This window comes from Pteropus medius, unplaced genomic scaffold (genome assembly GCF_902729225.1).
Source record: "Pteropus medius unplaced genomic scaffold, Ma_sr-lr_union100, whole genome shotgun sequence".
NCBI lineage: Eukaryota > Metazoa > Chordata > Mammalia > Chiroptera > Pteropodidae > Pteropus > Pteropus medius.
The window spans coordinates 22,643,963-22,662,809 of record NW_024342467.1 but is presented as its reverse complement, the minus strand read 5'-3'; the positions used below and the strand labels follow the sequence as shown (position 1 = coordinate 22,662,809).

General features: G+C 46.8%; 1 protein-coding gene across 7 annotated transcripts in view; it reads left to right on the top strand.

Moving 5' to 3' along the window:
* IMMP2L (inner mitochondrial membrane peptidase subunit 2) overlaps positions 1-18,847 on the top strand; it is a 694,672-nt gene that overhangs the window by 206,036 nt on the left and 469,789 nt on the right. Inside the window, exon 6 of one of the 7 annotated variants that reach the window (XM_039862783.1) lies at positions 343-367. The exons of the other annotated variants lie outside the window; for them this stretch is intronic. Within the exon in view, the coding sequence (XP_039718717.1) occupies positions 343-352 (10 nt within the window). The 3' untranslated portion in view covers positions 353-367. Of the gene's footprint in view, positions 1-342; positions 368-18,847 lie in introns of those variants that run through there. 7 annotated transcript variants of the gene reach the window in all.

Below are 18,847 nucleotides of genomic sequence, written 5' to 3'. Positions count from 1 at the left end.
TTGGGCTCCTGAAGGCCAAGGCTGCGTTTTATTCCAATTTCTCTGGTGCCTGGTAGAGTGAATTCGTTTCTCCATATATATAAAGAAAACCTCTGGAACTTCCACTGCCTCTCAGAGCTTATTTTCATGGTCAGGCCGGAGATGTCGTTCTGCACTGGTTTATATACACGTAAACATGCACTGTACTGCGGTCTCCGAGGACCACTCGTTTAAACTGCTCATTCATCGCTGCCTTTTTCCCCGTCTTCCTACATTCATTATGTGTGGCCGACATAAAATTAGTCAATTGTTGTTAAACAAATCATTTTTTTTTTAAACTCCAAACCTATTTTGTTTTATCAGGTTGACTTGACGTGACGGAGACACCATCGCGGCCACCCCGAATAGTGTTGGGCAAGGCCGTCAACTAGTTAGATGCTCTCAGAGACATCGAATCCTACATTAACTTGATTTTAAAGATCTTCATGTGAAACTTGGTTGGATGCTTCTCTGTCTGTGGACACTCCTGGGGAAATTCAAATAGGTTAGTCAGATGGCGTGTTCCCTCACAGAGGTCATCGGCCTGTCCCTCCACAGGTCAGGGTCCCTTAGGGGTTTGTGGTTGTGTATGACATTGACTAATAGGAAAATGTATTTCTAATTGTTTTCTGTTTTGATTATGTATTTGTTCGTTAAAATGGGGTACAAATTTATTCGATTTTTATTTCTTTTACCTTCAGTTACTTTGCAAATAAAAAAAAAAAGAACCCTTGTCTAGCTGTGGGAATTTATAGTAAGATGGAGATCAGGGACTGTTTGCAAATTTTTAAATTAGGTGCTACATTTAGTTTACACAAATGGTTCCATGGCTTTAAGTCTCACGTGTAGTTAGACACCTGATGTTTTTCCAAAGGTGGGGAATGTCTGGAGCCCTGCAGAGAGGTTATTTGAAGATACTGTCTTCCCAGGCAACCTATAATTAACAGATGATTTTAGTTTTGGGATTATGTTATTTTTTTGCAAACATTTTGGTCTTTTGAAAATCATGTCAGAAGAAATTCTGAGTCCGTAATGCCTTATCCAGTATTTTTCGGATAATAGGAAATAGATCCTGCCAACGTGAATTATGTTTGGCAGAACTGTGGTTTAATCGTGTGCCCCGTAACTTTGTGGTGCTCACAGGGTAATCAGTGAACGAGCAGCATCTGTACCCCTGGGATATTCAGAAACATGGGCTCATTGGCCCTACTGTGGACCAGCCCTTCAAGTTTCCTCTCTCTGACCTCCGGCCTCCTTGCCAGTCTCTCAGTCCTGTCCTCTCCGTCCAAACCTTGGCCCTGTTGGCCCGGCCACCACGGCGAGCGCTTGTCACGAGGCCTTGACCAGTATCTTTAAAAATGATTTCTTTTTGACGTTGCCTGAATTCACGCTTTCGCCCTGGACCGCCACGGCCACGGGCTTTATCTGCTCTTGTTTTCAGGCTGTGGAACTTCACTTGGGAAAATGACACAACCAAGATGATGATGTCAAATGAAAGTTTTGGCTTTATAACCCCAGCCGTTCCGCTGTCCGTTGCTGCTCTTCCTGTCGTACCCAGTCCCATGAGCCTGGTTTTAAAAAGTGTCTTGGGAGAGGTCGGAGACAGTCTTTTAATAGTGACGGGTGGTAAGGCTTTATGCTCTTTGATTGAATTTGCTGGTTATGCTTCTAAATCGTTGCGTTTTATTTCATTACAGATTTTTCTAGAACAGTTACAATAAACAGTATATTTGGTGCATTGCTGCGGTGCAGATTTTATTGTGGTCTTTAGATGCAGATGGCTTTTACCTCCTTGTGGATATAAACGGCAGTAACAAAGATCTGGTTTCTTAATTGGCTTCATTCTCTGTTAAGCACTGTGCTTTAAAAATTGCTATGTGGAAGAAAGAGGGGACACTGTGAAGACTTCTTTCTTAGTAGCTTTAAAGAGTAAGGAAACACAATTCAGTTATAATTTGCTCAATTATACTGGATAGCCAGCAAAGCTAACAAAATTAAAAAATAAAAGAAATATTCTTCAGTGTCCGGGCACAATGTCTCTAGGAATTTTGCAGTTTGCAGTAAAAAAAGGAACTTTTATTACATGGCCGCCATGTCCCCAGCATTGCAGCGGTGCCTGTGGTGGCACCAGAGGAAGTACCTGGCATTTCACCTGACTCAGAAAAACCCGTCTTAAGTCCTGAAGAGACGACGGTAACACACATGAATGCCGTGGGGCGGAATGCCGTGTAAAACACGGATCTGTGCATGTCACTTCCCTTTTTTATAAGAGTTTGTGACGCCCTATTACCTGAAACCAAGCCCACACCCCACAGAGCGTGCGCCTGGCCCGACCTCCGTCTCCAGCATCCGTCGTCCTCCACCGCATCCTCTGCCCCTCGGCCGTATTCCAGAATGTGTCGTCCGGTCTGATACTTTCCTGTCTTGGTAAGCCGCTGCTTCATGTTTCCCTCGGTCCCTGTCTTTGCCAGATAAATTCGCGTTCACCTTCCGAGACCCACCTTAAACGCCGCTTCCTCCGCCCTGTGGAGCTTTCTCGCCTTTTCCTCATTAGCATCGACTCACGATACGCTCTGGGGGCTCCTCGCCACCTCCCATTCTGTTGCTGACCACGACCTTATTCTTTTCTTCTCCGACTTCCCTTTCGATTTCTTCTTGGACCCATGGGTTATTGAGGAGCGTCAGGTTGGGGGCCTGCGGCCACACACTATCAGCTGGGTGGTTTGTCGACAGCAGAAACGAATGTCTCATGGTTCCAGAGTCTGGAAGTCCAGGAGCAAAGTGCGAGCGTGGTCGGCGCAGCGAGGGCTCTTCCTGGTGTGCGTTTCCCACGGCGAAGAGCAGGCGACACGCTCAGCGCTTCTCTCCTGATGAGGCGCTGATCCCCTCATGAGGACCCCACCCGCGTGGCCAGGTTGCCTCCCGGAGGCACGCCTCCCGCCACTGTCGCATTAGGGGTCCGGATCTCAGCGTATCAGTGGGAGGGGGCACAAACAGTCTGTAGCGAGGAGCGTGTTGTTTAATTTCTACATCATGCGTGAGTTCCCTGAAATGTCCCAGGTGTTGAGTTTTAGTTTAACTCCACCGTGATTGCGGAGCATAATGTTGAATTATATCTGCCCTTTGAGACCGATCGAGGTTTATCTCATGGCGTACCACGTGGTCTGTCCTGGAGACTGTTCCGTGTGCACTTGAAGATGTCTGTTCGGTCGTGGGGCGGAGCGCGCCGCAGATGTCTGTCAGTTGGTTACGGCATTGTTCCGTTTCCTCGTTGGTCTCCTGTCGTTATTCTGTTCTTTATTGAAAGTGGAGTATTGTAGTCTCCAAATATTATTGTTGAATTGCCTGTCTTTCCTTTCATTTCCGTTACTTTTTGCTTCATATATTTAGTGCACTGTGAGTAGCTGGGTATATGTTTATGACTTATATCTCCCTGAGGCACTGACCCTCTTATTATAAAATGTTCCTCTTTATCTCTGAACTAGGAGTGGGGAGAGAGGGGACGACCTTGGTTCAAACACCACGCACCCTGCCTTTCTTACAGAATTTTCATAGATTTTCTTGAATAGATTTTTTTTTTTTACTTGCTGTTTGCCCTTGAGACCTTTTCCCAAAGGCATTAAATTTTTAAAAAAGTACATAGTTTTCACCAGTTTCACTGGACACTAGATCAACAGAGCTGCTTATGCTGTCATGCCACAAGTTGACTTATATGCCTCTTTCTGTGATTTGTGTGCATGTCTGTGTGTCCCTTTTCTTTAATAGCTTGTGAGTTTTATGAGCCCCACTAGGCTGCAATCTGTTCATATTTATTTGCCACTACCTAGCATGATGCTTTAAATGTTGCAGGTTGTGACTATCAAACATTTTAAATTTCGGACACAGTTTTGAGTACTGAAATTTTTGGCGGTGCGCTTGAAGATACTAAAGGTATCAGAAGAACATGAAATAACATAGCAACAAGCATGAAGCGTTTATTGCTGGATTTAACAGCATCCGTTACAAATAGCCACAGTCGTCTTTTTATCCGTCTGGTGTCCTTTTGGTACCTGTCACTTTCAGAGGGGAGTTGTTTACTGCCTCGACTTATGTGCCTTATAAATTTATGAAATTGAGTTTTTTTTATGTTTTTTGTTGCTACTTGACGTAAAGTACTATCCCTTACTTGTAGCCTAGTATCTCTATTTATGTGATACTGATATATAGCATATTTTAATATCTACTCGGTAATCCCTCTGATAAGCACGGGTATATTAATATATCTGCTGGCAAAAATAACTTTCCCACATTAGTCGTATCAGATGAAACCTTTGTGAAGTTTAGTGAGCCTCCTGAATATCTCTGCTGGATTCTTAGTTCGTGTTTGGTTATCATTGGATAAATCAACAGCTATAAATTATACAAATTATAAAGTGTAGGCTCTAAATGTTATGGAAATCTTCCACGTAACCTAAGCTTTGAGGCTTGGGGCAACTTCTCGACTCTCAGCATTTCTGTTTCTTGTGTCCTGTGTGTTTCATGGGTCATCAAATTTTCCTGCTTTACCTTCTAGAGGTCTTTAAATTTGCTGTTCTTTCTCACTCGATTCTTACCCAGGCTCTCGAACGCCCATCACTGGTGTGTAGCGTCGGCCTCCTAATCTGGCTGTTTCTTTAGTCTGTGACTTTTTGGGAGCCACCCCGTACTCTAGTACCCCGACCACGTTTCTTGGGATACCAATCTGTATCATGCCATTCTCTGATTTTTGTTATGTGCCAGTCACCATTGTAGGTGCTGTGGTTTACTGGTAAACAAGCTAGGCGAGGTCTCTGCCCTCTTGGAAATTGTGTTCTGTCTTGCATTAGAGAGTAAAGAAGTAAATAAATGAAATTCTCACATTCTGATAAGTGCTATGGCAATAATAAACACTGCGATGTTTATTGTTATTAAACACTAGCTCACTGAAGGAGAGCGCCTGAGGCAGGCAGTGAGCTGAGCCCCATAGGACGAGGCAGCCTAGCTGCATAGGAGTTAGGCAAGGAGGACGTCTCGTAGAGGCAGCGCCAAGCACGAGAGGCCCAGAGACAGAGGCTGGGAATGCTTGTGATTCGGAATGGAGGCCATTCCGGCTGCAGCCTAAGGAAGGGAGAGAGTGATGGATGAGACGGTTGGAGAGGAAGCTGGACCGTGTTGAGTCTTTGATTTTATTCTAAGAACGCTGGGGAGTCATCGACGATTTTCAGATGAGCAAGATGACTTGTTTTTAAATGATAAATGTGACTTCCGTGGGAGGAGTGGTTTGGACAGGCCTGAGAGACTACTTTGAGGTTAGTCTTTGCTCCAGGTGAGTGGCACCCGGTAGCTTATCCTAGCATCGCAGCGTTTAGAGGTGGAGAAAAGCAGGTGGCTGCAAGACATACACTGGAGGCCGAGCCGGTGGACTTGGCAATACGTTAAAAGCCTGAACTGTTTGTCGTTTACGTGCTGTATTATGGACAAAAACCCTTTCTCCGTTTTTGTTTGTTTTCCAGGTCTCTGTGACCTGGCCTCGCGCTCTATGTATTTACGTTCCGTTATGCCGCGAGGCATGCTTTGTTCGTCACGTGCAGGCGGGTCTGCTGAAGCAGTTAAAGGCACATCCCGTGGTGCCTGGCTTTGTCCCTGCTTGTCCTTCCTGTGTGATCGCAGGCCGGACCCCGCGCATGTCGTCATTTCCTCATCTGTAAAGCGGAGACAGTATTTCTAACTCACGCTGTCGTCATGACGATTAAGTAAAGCGACATGCCTAAGTTCTTGGAAAACGCTTGGCTACGGTAAGTGTTCACTAGGTAGTGTTCGTTTTCTAGGGCTGTCGTGACGAACAGTGACAGACTGTGGCTGAGGGCGATGGGAATTCATCCTCGCTGTGCCGGAGGCCAGCCGTCGAAATCGCTGTGTGCCCGGGTCGGTTCTTGCTGGAGGCTGTGAGGGACAGTTGTGCCATGCCTCTCCTGCTTTCTGTGGCCGTCAGCGACCTTCGGCGTTCTGTGGCCTGTCTAAGGAGCACGTCACACTTGGTCTCCGTCGTCACATGCCCTCCGTGTGTCTCCTTGTATCTCCTTTTCCTCTAAGGACTCGTCTTTGGATTCAAGGCCCGTGTTGATTCAAGATGCTCTAATTTCAGGATCCTTGACTTACTGACAAGACCCTTCTTCCAAATACGGTCAGATTTACAGATTTACAGTTTTTGGGGGGTTGGAATTGTGGATGTCTCTTTCTTTTTCTTTTTTTTTCTTTTTCTTTTTTTTTTGGCAGGGGCCGCCAACTCACTGCAGTTGCCTGAGACCTCACTTAGGGCCACCTGAGTTCTTATTCTGAAGTTTTGTAAATCCTAGGCAATTAAAAAAGTTTGATTTAAGCCTTACCACCTGCATAAAATAGTTTTCTGCTCTGTAGGATTTCTTCTCTTCCTCATGTAAAATCAACTACAAAAATATTTTTGAGTGTTTGATCGTAAAAAGAGCACAGGGGACTTGCTCCCAACAGACCACTTAGGCAGCTTGCCGTTGATTGATTATTCAGGTAGTTCGAGCGTTCCTCTCCATGTTTCATTTCCTAATGATCAGGAAAAAATATTTCATTCTCTATGAAATTTGTTTCAGTGACCCAGAAACTACTAAAAGTGAATGCTGCTAATTCTCTTAAGGAGTGTAAAATATCTTGAAAGTTGGACTGGAGGTAGAGTTTTAGTCTAAGTGCTGGGTACAGGTTAGGCATCGTTTCCAAGGAAATAGTTTCAGTCATCAAAAATTACTAAATAATTGGGATACGTGAGAAAAGTAGAGTGAGTACAATGCATATGAGCTAGAGAATGATAACGTACGTAAGTGAAAGGCCAACTTTAGCTGATTTTCCTTCCTTGTGTTCAGATTCATAGCTCGAAGGTTAGAAAACATTCAGTTGGGAATTTAATACACCTAGGTAGAAACGTGAATTCTCAGAGCTTCATGCCCGGTGTGCATGGCTCACCTGTCTGCATACGAGCTGAAGTAGCAGGGCGATGTTTACTCAGATATTCACCGTGGTTTTCTCGGGTCACTTTTGATTGTTAAAATGGTCAGTTCTGATGGAATCTTTGACGAGGTAAAGGTGGCATTTTATTAAAACAGCGGCTGTGGTCAGGGAGATGACGCGTTAGTGAGTGGCTGGTGCCCCGGTCCGGCTACCTCCAGCTTCACAAGCAGGTTGTGCGTTGACCCACGTTCCATACAAAGAACACTTTTCTCTGTGTGCCCCAGGGTGAAGTTTGGTAAGCACCACAAAATATGTGTGTCGAAACCTAATTATGTTGTCTTATGGATGATTTATGGACACGCATACACACACATACACACGTGCACATGCACACACACACGCACACACACGCACGCGTCCAAATAAGGTCTATCTGATTCGTTAAAAGTGGAATTTTTATTATTAAAATTTCTGTGTAATGACTTGCTCTTGTCTTTAATTCCCCACAACTGTTTGGGGAGTGAGGAGTCGTTGTGGGAAGTGGCTCAGGGAGAGAAGTGCGCGTGCAGAGCAGTGATGTTGGTCTGGGGCCGTGAGGAGCTCAAGCCAGAGCCTAAACTTCTTCGGTAGCAAGCCGGTTGCCCATGCTTGACTTTGCCGTGGGAACTGCTTATGCGAGAGCGTTTCACTGTTACTTGCAGAGAAAGAGGCATTTGGGCCCCGTCCATGTTTCCTTTGAGCATCTCCTCACATGACCCCCCACCCCATACACCCTTTTGGTAGACTGGCCTGCATGGTCCCCGAGTCCCTCCGAGCAGATCTCCTGGAGCCTCCAAGGGAATCCTGTGAATGTGCTCCGTGCGTCGCATTTTTCCAAACGTGAAAGGATTCGGATAGGCTGGGAACTTGCCGAGTTGACTTTTGACCCACCTCAAGGTTGGAAGCGTGTGCCTTGGAGCCACGGCCTCGGGACCGAGACTGGGGCATGTCCCGCAGACACCTGTAAGCGCTGTCCGCGAGATGGGGAGGCTGCTGCCTTCTCCGCCTACGCTCTGAATTTCCTGAGCCCTTATCGCGTGGCTCCTTCCTCTGGGAATCGCGAGAAAAGCTGTTCCCTCCGCATCCCTGTTCCTGGGACTTTGTCCTGTTTGCCTAAAATGCGCTCTTTGAATTTAAGGTTGCAAAACAGTTGTTCAGAAAACAACCACAGCCGTCTACTCAGAACACCCTTCTGTCCTTTGAGATACAGCAGGATCGGTGATTCGTGTCTATTTGTTCATGGCAACGGAGCCGCGATCGTCATTTAGAATGCTTGTTGGGAACAGCCCGGCGGTCCTCTGGGGGCCAATAGACAACCTGCTCTGTGTCTTGCTTTGGGAGCTGGTAATTATTTGACTGTAAATGAATCTAACAGTAGCTTATCGGAAAACCACAAGAGGGACGAGCTTTGAGGGAGGAGTGTTAAAATCGAGGCTCTTCTTTATTGACGGCATTCATCAGCTCCAATTACCGGCAATAAGGTTTTAGAGAAGTTCAAGTAAAGTAAGGAAAATAAGTAAGAATTCTGTTCAGTTACTGTAAAAATATGCTTCGTATGAGTGTATCTTATTTAAGATTCATTTTAACCTTTTGATGGAAGTTTTAACGTTTCATGTTGTGTAATGATGACTTTTTGCTTTTTAAAAGGCTGTCCTGCCAGATCGGAAACTTGTAAATTTGTCCTTTAAGAATTGCTTGGCTAGTCTTGCTAATTTTACATCTTGGAGTTACTTACTCGATTGCATTTTGACTTATGCTAATTTCTTTTCTGGGGAAGACAGATGTAGGTAAAAGCCAGGTGCAAGTAATTTGGGGTGGCGGTGGCAGAATGAAGAAAAAGTCAGAGAAGCTCATTTTCTTCCCATGAAAAGATTTTCAAAATTATGTGTTGGCTGAGGAAATGCTAGGCAAGTTATTAATTTTCAGAAATTTCAGCAAATATATATATATGTATGTATGTATGTATGTATGTACGTATATATGTATGTATGTAGTACTCAAAGCAAAATCGAGTGTGTTATAAGTCAGACCGATGACTCAGGGGTGCACCCTCTCAGCATCCGGGTCAGACCTACTTTTAGTTCTGGCCTTTTCGCTCCCTGTGCTCGGTCCACCTGTGCCCCAGCAGAGCGCAGTTATTCCTTCTCAGAATATTCAGCGCACCTTCCAGGATGGGGGTGGAACTTGCCCTCAGCCTTGAGCTGCTAACCCCGTGCAGAGCTTGGGCCCCCTCTAGATCCAGCTGCTGCGGGAAGTGCTCCCTAACTGGGTGGAATGAATGTGCCCCTTCCTGAAGCCTTACGACGACACATATGCACCTCCCTGTAGCCTCAAAATGGAAAATCCCTCGACCTGTTCACCAGGACCCCCATCCATCCCGGGGTAAGAGTGACCCCCGAGCTTTGTGCTTGAGCAGTCGCTAGACGGTGGTACCATTTTTGCTGATGGAGGTTTCGGGTAGAGATTCAGCGTAGGGCGTTTTATACTGAGGACCTTCCCAATGGGCATCCGGCTAGATGGGTTTGCATGGAGATGGGGATTTGGAGTAAAGGAAGCATCTGTGTGGATGCAGTTACGGGGCCAGTGGTTTTCCAAGTGCGGTCCCCAGACCAGCAACATCAGTATCACCTGGGAACTCAGACGTGCAGATTCTCAGGCCCCATCAAAGACCTACCATATCAGAAACTCTGAGTATAGGGCCCACCATCTGTATTAAGCAGCCTCCCGCGTCATTCTGGTATACAAGGAGGCTGGGGAACCGCTGGCTGAGGTAGTGCAAGGGAGACTGAGGAGGAAGAAGGTCCAGGGCTTACGTGCACCCGTGTTATCTCACTCCACAAGCAGTCTCCTCTTGTGCTGAGTGCTGTGTTACTCTGCAGCGGGCTGTCGTCTTGGCTGGGCACGCCGGTGACCATCTGAACGGGAACCACGCAGTCCAGAAGCCACACTTTGCACTAAGCATTTTAGAATCGTTCATGTAAGGTGAGCATTAAGAGATGCCTTTTTTTGCATTATAACATAAGCAAAATTAATTAGAGATGCCTTTTTTTGCATGTGTAACGTAAGCAAAATTCACTGGTTATATCATTCCAGAGGATGGAGTTAAAAAAAAAACAACAAAAAACGCTATGAATAAGATAATAAGCAAATAAAGCAAATAAATACTTGTGCTTTCATTATAGGGAGGTCTTTTCAGGTCAGACTTACAGTCCGTGAATTATTGAAATATAGGTATCATGTAGAAGTTACTTCGATTAAACTCTTCACCTTGGAAACTGCTTTCCAAGGGGCAGGATTTCTCCCATTTCAAAGTTACTTTCGACAGCTAATTTGCTCACATAATAGCATAAGGTTTCTTCCTCGTGATTCATATTTTTAAAAGAATTTTTTTCCTTTATAATGAGCTCTGATAAATATATGAGATAATTGATGGACTACATCTGCATGAAAAGAATTCAAGTTACTAAATACAATACGCATGACAAATGGAATGCATTTAGACTCTTCAGTTCTGGGATTGCGTTCTGTCACTACGCTCAAGAATAATTCTGAACATTGTGAACAAATGAAGAGCAGATCAGTAGAAGAGGTTTCTGTAAGGCAGCACCGAAGTTTATTTATCATAATGGGAGGCAGGTGGTGATAACTTTCATGTAATGGAATCTATGCTATAGTACATTTGCTTGACACATTTTCTTTGAATGAAGTATTTTTTTTTCTTTAAATAAAAGGCAAACTAGCTTCCTTTTGCCCCATCTAATGGGAAGCTACATGGTAGCACTAAAAAAGGAAAATTGGTGAATTTTAGATCAATGTGGAAGATACACACACACACACACACACGGGGGTGGGGAGGGACAGAGAGAATGATGCAGTAAGAATAATAATTGAGCGCAGGTTAATATATGCACACACTAATGAATGGTGCCTGAGCTGAATCTTCCAGGACAAGAAGCGCTGGCCGGTATGGAGCGAGGCATTGTGGAACCAGAACACAGTGTGTGGAAGTGGCGGGCAGGCGGGGGTCTTCCCCTGCACATTTAGGGGAGTGTAGGTGGTTCGAGGCAGTATGATTGACACATGCGGCTGCCGCGGTGACTCTGGGAAAACTGGAGCTGGGGGCCTGGTCGCAAACACCGTACCGGGCGAAGCTAAGGATTCGACCGTCATCGTGATGACTGCGGGTCGCTCTGCGAGGATTTTGATCAGGGAAAGCATACACTCGGATTCGCATTTTAGAAGGGTCCCTGCATCATGTTTGCTGGTGTATTGGAAGGGACAAGCCTGTGAGAGACGCGGGTGGGTCCCAGCGGCTTCAAGCAAGATGCCTATCTCTTTGCCCATTCCTTTTATTTTTCGAAGTTTGATGCTTGCAAAGGTTATAGAATCGGGAAAAGACTCAGAAACAGCCACAGAGAAGCACTGCTCAGACAGGAGGGAGGACGGGACCATGGTCCGTGATGCGTGCGGGACTCGGAAGGGCAGGGGTGAGTGGTTCTGATAGGAGCTGGGGGCTGACAGTGCCAGCGGTGAGAGACAGAATAAGGACTAAAAATCACCTGCTGGGTTTCACCGAATGGAGTGTCACTGGTCACTTTGAAGAGAGCAGTTTTGACAGGGTTTTCGGGGACAGACAGATGTTGAGAGCTGGGAACTAGCTGAATTGAAGAACTAGAGTTAGGAGTATAGTTGTTTCTCTAGGAAGCTGAGCAGCAGAGGAAGAGGGGGTGCAGGCCGGTAGGAAGGGGTATGTGAGAGGAGCGATTTCAGATCCCAGGAGGCTCGAGCTTATCTCTGGGCTTAGGAGAAAACGTAGAGAGGAAGGGTACGCAGGAATGAAAGTTTCCCCGAGGGGAGCGGTGGGGTGAGCCCCAGCACCACGTGGCGGGGTTCGCAGTAGCAGAGAACGGGTCTGCTTGTCCTCAGAGAGGGGGCACATAGCCAGGATGGTGGCACTTCAGGTCAGTGTCTACGTGATCATATGTGTAGACTGCGCCCCTCAAGAAAGCGTTTCCACACGGCGAGTTTGCATGCTCCAAGTCCCATGCCATGGTGGGGCTTCGCTGGGTTTAAGCTCACGATTTCCTGTTTGGATAATATGACTCCATAGTTTGTTACCTCTTCCTTCATGATGTGAACATTGGTTATTGTTTTTTTAAGCTGTAATACATACTACCAGAAATTAAAATTTGTATTTACCACCCTATACATAGAAATAAAACACTGTATGCATTCTAAAATAGTTATAATAATTTACAGCAATCATTTTAAGTAAACATTCTTAAACTCTGAGATGAAATAAGTGACACTCTTTCTGTAGAAAGAGGCCATAGTATGTAATTTCTGTATATGCTACTTTATTTTAAAAATATTTACACATTTTCTTTTTTCTTTTTTTTTTCAAGATGATGTGTACTTGATTTGGCTTAAAAATCTTATTTGTTTAACCTTGCGCTAGGAATAATATTTTTTCTGCACAGATTGCATTTCTTAATACTTACATATATTTTATCGTGGTGAGATAATATAATAGAAAAAACAAGGAAATGAATCAGGTAAAGGTGTTTCTTAAATAGGCAGACACCACTTGGGATATAAATGCTACAGGGACGCCTCTCTCGTCCCCACGATCTCTGTCCTGCCACAGATCAAATCTTGCCTGAGTACGTGACCTCAGACCCCGCCAGCCTTGGGGACAGACACACCCATTCCTGACGCCCGCGTTCTGAGCCCGGGATCCTCCCTCTCTCTCTGGGGCCCTGGCTTTTGTGCCTCATGCAGTACTGGACCTTGTTCCACCTCCTTCAGAGGCGATAAAGAACAGGCAAGATTTGCAGATGCCTCCAGGTTACCAAGAGCCAGCAAAGAGAGAAGTCTGTGTCAAAATAGGAAGTTTTATTCAGGTCTCCACCTGAAGGGTACAGTTTCCATTTTCTGTTTTTTTGTCGAGGCCGAATTTTCGAAAACCAGCAAGTGTGCTTTTCTGCCGTTGTGTTTTTCCATTGCTGCCACCACCAAGCTAAAACCTATTACTGGAAGCCTGCTCGGGGCAGAAGCGTGAAATAGGTGAAGTCTGTCTTAGACATCTGCTCCCTCCCTTTCTAGCTCTGCCGGCCCCCGAACACCTAATACTCTCGAGTTCCTCCTGCCTGGGGGGCGGGGTGCACACGGCATCCATGATGGATTGCATCCTAATATCCTGTATCTTCCAGCTTTTTAAGAGACTGTCTAGGGGTGCGGGGTAATATAGCACCTAGGAATAAATCTCAAATGGCAGAATTGAAAACTTCATCGAGGAGTTGATGAGTGTGGAAATGGGGGAGCCTTCTAATTCTAAAGCAAATGTGTGGGCGACTGCTTCCTCTGCTCTTTTTGTAAAGCTGGAGTTATTAATTATTAGTGCCAATTAAAAATCCCTTGGATTATTATACTTAAATATGATAACATACAGGTGTGAATGGGCTAGCATTTCCTTAATCTTCTGTAATAATATGAGAAATGAACCGGAACTGCTTTTATAAAATGGCTCATGAACTATTGACATGAGGGGACAGTCATTGTTTAGCATCTCAGTTTGTGGTCGGTCTTGGAATCATGTTCTAATTAACCCAGCCCTCACCTTTGTGTGTGATAAGTAATACCATCTCTGGAGCTTGGTATATAGGGAAAAAAATGTAATCTAATTGGAAAACTTGAGAGGGGGGGAAAAGATATTGCCCTCAACAAGTCTGTTAAAGATCGGGTTAAAGAGATAGCTCAAGGTCAAGAGTCTCCTACTAAGAAGTTGCCGGGTAAATCAGTGAGAGAGTTAGAACATTGGGGCTTCTGGCCTCAGCGCTCGGAGTCACTGTTGCTTTTGAGGCTACGTTTGTAACCAGTTTGTGACCTCGGGAGACGACTGCTCCGAGCAGCGAAGCAGATGACATGCTTCCCCCGTCCCCCAACCGCTCACGCGCCATGATGCCAACCACGGGGACTATGAATGTCACATAGCAACAAATCGGACTCCGTTGAAACCATAGCATTGAATGTAGCTCCGTCACTTACTATTTCCGAAGGACTTTATAACCCATTCGAACTACTTAAAATTTCTGTAGTTCAAAATCATTGTGCTTCTTTCTAATGCTTATAAAATAGCTGTCTGGTAGGACCATGTATACTCCGATGGTGCATCTCTATTTAGAAGGAAGAAAGGTTATCAGCTCCGCCACTGGGCGAGGTCCTATAAGTTTATGGAAATACAGCAGATTATCACTAAAGGAAATCCTGGAGATTGGGAGGAAATTAACTTGTAATTGGGATCCTTAGAGCAAACTCATTATCAAAAGCACCCGCATAACAGGATAGCAAATCAGGTAAGGGTGGCCTTTGGAGAAACAAGCTCTGTAGAATATTGGAAAGCTGGAGAAGAGATTGACGGAGGACACCCGGGTCCCCATTCTGCTTTCCGCAGCTGGAGGAGCCTTGACCGTGTCCACGCTGAGTCTGGTTCAAGAACTGGGAGGGCCGCCGTTTGTAGACACTCCCTTAAGCGGGAGATGCTCTCTAGCAACCCGGGTTCTTTCTGGGGAAGCGATTTTGGCCACACGAACAGAAGGGCAGTGGTACCCGACGCGTTTGCCCACCTGGCAAATCTGGCAGGAAGAGTCCATAGCCCAGGCTCATTAAACCGGGACTTCGTCTGATCCCGCAGTGGGCGCACGTAAGTTCAGTGAAGCCCCGATTTTCCAGGCGAGGATAATGCACTTTATGGAAGAAGAATGACCGTCTAAACTGACAGGCGTCATCAGTGCGGGAGCTGGAGACGGGACCAGGTCCCCTGTCCCAGCCCCAGAGCTCTGTCATGATCCTCTGTAGCCTCCTGACTCAAAAAAGAAAACCGGGCCCCGCAGACGTTGTTAGTGACACCGTCAGGTCTCAGGCACTCTGGTCATCGGTCCCGTAGTCATTCAGTTAACAGGTGTTTAGCAGGCACCTGCCATGGCAGAGACAGCAGCGAACAAAGCAGGTCAGAGCCCCACTCTCACGGCCCTCACTGTCGTGAGGGAGACAGTCCGTTCATCAGTCAGATAAGGCGCACAGCACGTGCAGTGTACGTCTGTTTAACGTGCGTTGGTGGGTGGTAAGGGCCGAGAAAAAAGAAGAAGTGGAAAAGAGGCGTGAGGCTGTGTGTGTGTGTGTGTGTGTGTGTGAGGTGTGTGTGTGTGTGTGTGATGCTGTGTGTGTATGTGTGTGTGGACGCCGCGGTGTGTGAGGCTGTGTAGCGGTGATGCTGTGTGTATGTGAGGCTGTGTGTGTGTGAGGCTGAAGTGGTAGACGCGCGTGGTGAGGTCATATGCATAAGTGGTTTTAAGTAGGACGAAGGAGGGCCTCCTTGACGGAGAAATTGTCCCTCAGTGGCCAACGCCTGCCTTTCCTTTTCTGCTGCTCTGAACGGAGGCAGGAAGCTTCCACTGCCTTCTTCACCACAGACTCTCTGGCTCTCTCTCTCTCTCTCTCTCTCTCTCCATTATCCCGCCTCCAGCCTAGTTTTCAAGACATCAAGCCAGAATCACATCACTCTGGAGCCCCAGTGATTCCTCATTCAGCCGTGTCTCCCCGAGACTTTCCAGTCCTTTGTGAGGTGGCCGTACCCCTCTCCCTCCTGGGTCCCCTCCTTCATCTCTGCTCGTCGATTCTCCTTTTCTGGAGGTTTTTCTGATCCCTTCCTCATTGCCCCCCCAGTTATCTCCTTGAAGGTAAGAAATGGCGTTTTAATCATCTTCTCATTCACACAGCTCTTGGAGCATTGCACCTGCTCCACAGGGGTTGTTAAATCAAATTGAATATTTATCAGATTTTATTGGAATCAAAGTTTCAAACTTGGGTTCGATATGCTGCTCATGGCTCATGAAAATGTAGCCAAGTATCTAATGCATTTCCGGCGGGAAAAGCGTTCGGGGATCCAGTCTCGTCCACGTTCAGGGACAGTCGGGGAGCGAATGTCCTCACGTGAATTCATGTGGGAAGCTGGCTGTCAGCTGAGCCGCGTGGCAACGAATCTACCTTCAACTGTTTTCTGCTAAAATAAGCAACGTTTTGGAAATGTTGTCTCTCTCTTAAGGTCGGTGCTGAATTACCCCACAGCTCCCTGGAGCTCTTCAAGTTAATAATCGTTCCAGCGATCTGTGAACAACCCGGCTGGAAACGATGAGCCCTTTGCTTACTGCATGACAGACTTAGGTGACGGAGGACTGGCAGCTGATGGGGTCAGTCCAGGACATCAGTGTCAGCGCCTGTCGATTCCTGTCCTAAGAACCAGGCTGCACGGCTGTGGGTACCACGGACTCGCCCCTGAGATTTAGCCTCCGCCCACCCCTCCACTTTCCACATTTACCGTGATGTAGGAGCTGCTGCTTCAGTAGCGAAGAGTCTGGACACGGATAGCCGCTTCCACACGCAGTATCGATGTCGCTGGCTTCCCAGCGGACGGGCAGCCACCCAGCTGGCCGTAGAGTTTCCCCCGAATGCCAACCTTCCCACCTAATCTTTCCTGTAGCTGCTCAGCCAGCCTCCGCTGGCTTCTCATCCATTCCTGGCTCACGCTGGGACCCAGCCCCAAATTTCCCGTCCGTGTAGGCTGGATTCCTATTAGTCAGAAACCTGAAAACTTCCTGCTCAGAGGATTAGTCTGTGCTGGGCAAGTTTTCTAGAAACGTGTTTGCCAAGAGGGTACGTGTAAAACAACAAGCAGACAGAATCCCCACCTGCCGTTCGCAGCATCTCTCCCCCACGAGGGTCGGCCGCCCGCACCTGGAACTCGTCTCTTGAAAGGAGGAGGCCGCTTCCTCTCACATAGTTTCGATGGGAGATGAGCCTGGTGCCTTTGTTCGTGTGGCAGGCATGATCTCATTTTAAGAAGAGAGCAAAAAAAGCAGTTAATTGTTATTCTTTGAGAGTTTTTTTTTCAGGTTTTCTGCTTTAATACGTTGCTATTTCACTTCAAGCGCTGAAACTTCATCGCTTAGAGATGTAATCGGGGACTTGTCCTACACTCCGAAGCCACAGGTGGAGCGTCCGAGCTGTACTCGCTACGTCTGTCTGAACATACTGTCACTCACCCGGTCACCCCGGCCAGAACCTTAGAAATCATTGTAGGTGAAACCCGTGTGTCTTGCCTTTAAAATATTTCTTCTTCTTAAGGTCACCCGCCGTCTCCGCGTTGCGAAATCCAGGGAGCGCACTTTGCTCCTCATTTTCCCTGGCCGTCAGCTGAGAGGGCCTTGCCCTTCTCCCTGGCGTAACTCTTTTCTCTCGGCTTCCGGTGCAGCCGCGTTCTCCTGGGCTTCTCTCTTTTCTTTGATTACTCCTTGGTCGTCTCCCCTGGTCCTTCTTCCTCTCTCCAACCTCTGATTATCGATTCCCCGAGAGCCTGGACCTTTCCTCCACCCGCACTGAGTCTTGGTGATTTCGTCCAGGCCCACGGTTTTAAATGCCATCCGTATGCTGATGACCCTAGAATTTACCGCTGCATCCCAGACTTCTCGCCTGGACATCACACATGCAGCGGTCCACTTCTCCTCCCCACGTATGTGTCCGCTTTGCCTTGGAGTCCAGTGTGTCCAAACTAGAGCCCTGATCACCGCAGCAAGCCCGTACCCCGCGGTGCTCCTCACCTCACGACACGGCCGTTTTACCCCCAGGTAAATCCCAGCCCGAGCACCCGGGTTCGGCTCGATCCCTTGCTTTCCCCCAGGCTCCACATCCCGTCTGTCAGCGAATCCCATTGGATCTGCCGTCATCATGTAGTAACCTAACTGGTTCTGCGCTTGGCATCCCATAGACTTTTCTCAAAACGCTGGGCACGATCGCCATGCCACTTCTCTACTCCAAACCCTTCAGTGGTTTCTCTCCTCTCTCAGAGGAAGAGTCGAAGGCCTTGCAGTGGCTTAGAAGGCACTTGAGCGTCTGGACCCTAATCGATCGCTCTGAACTCATCTTTTTATGAACCTCCTTGTCACACAGGCCTCCTCGCTCTTTCTCTCTGAGCAAACACACAGGACCCGACTGTCGCACTGGACCAAGGTGTATGAGGGATACAGGCCAACCAAAAGCTTATGTGGAATGCCTCACCCTCCTCCTCGTAGTCGGATTAAGTGTCCTTGTCCGATAGCAACCAGCGCCTGCCTCTTCGACAGCTTTCACTCACTACATCACACTTGTCCTTGGACGTATGTGTCTCACTTGTTAGACTTCAAGCTTCTTGAGTTCTATTCATTTTGTATCTCCAAGACTTTCGACAGTGTGGTTCATAGTGGGCACTTAAAATATGTCTAATGAATGAATCCGTAAACCAAAGAATAAAGGGCATTTAGATAGGTAGTAGGTTTTAAAAAATAGTTCTGATTGGTCACACAAGACACAGAAGAATATCTCCTCGGTCGCGTCTCACCGTAGTATACACGGAGTGGCACCTCGCAGGTGTTCCTGGGGGCCAAGTCCAGGAGGGGAACGATGGTGACGGAGCTGGGGAATGCCCACGGGACACCACACGGTGCGCTTTCTGCAAAGCACTGAATTTTGAGAAGGGAACTTTGAGGAGGAGACTTGTTCATCTTTATTCCACATTTAAAGGCTCTGGAGAAATTCATCATAATTAAGTGCTTGTCATGTTATTAAATAGGTCAGCTGCAAGAAGTTAATGGAGATTTTTCGACCCATGATCTTGTTATGTTATACGGTAGTCAGGTGTTCACCACGGAGGGCGCACTTGCTGCTGAGCGTCGTAGAATCTTATCTAGAATTTCTTTCTGTAGTCTAAATATCTGAACTTATATCT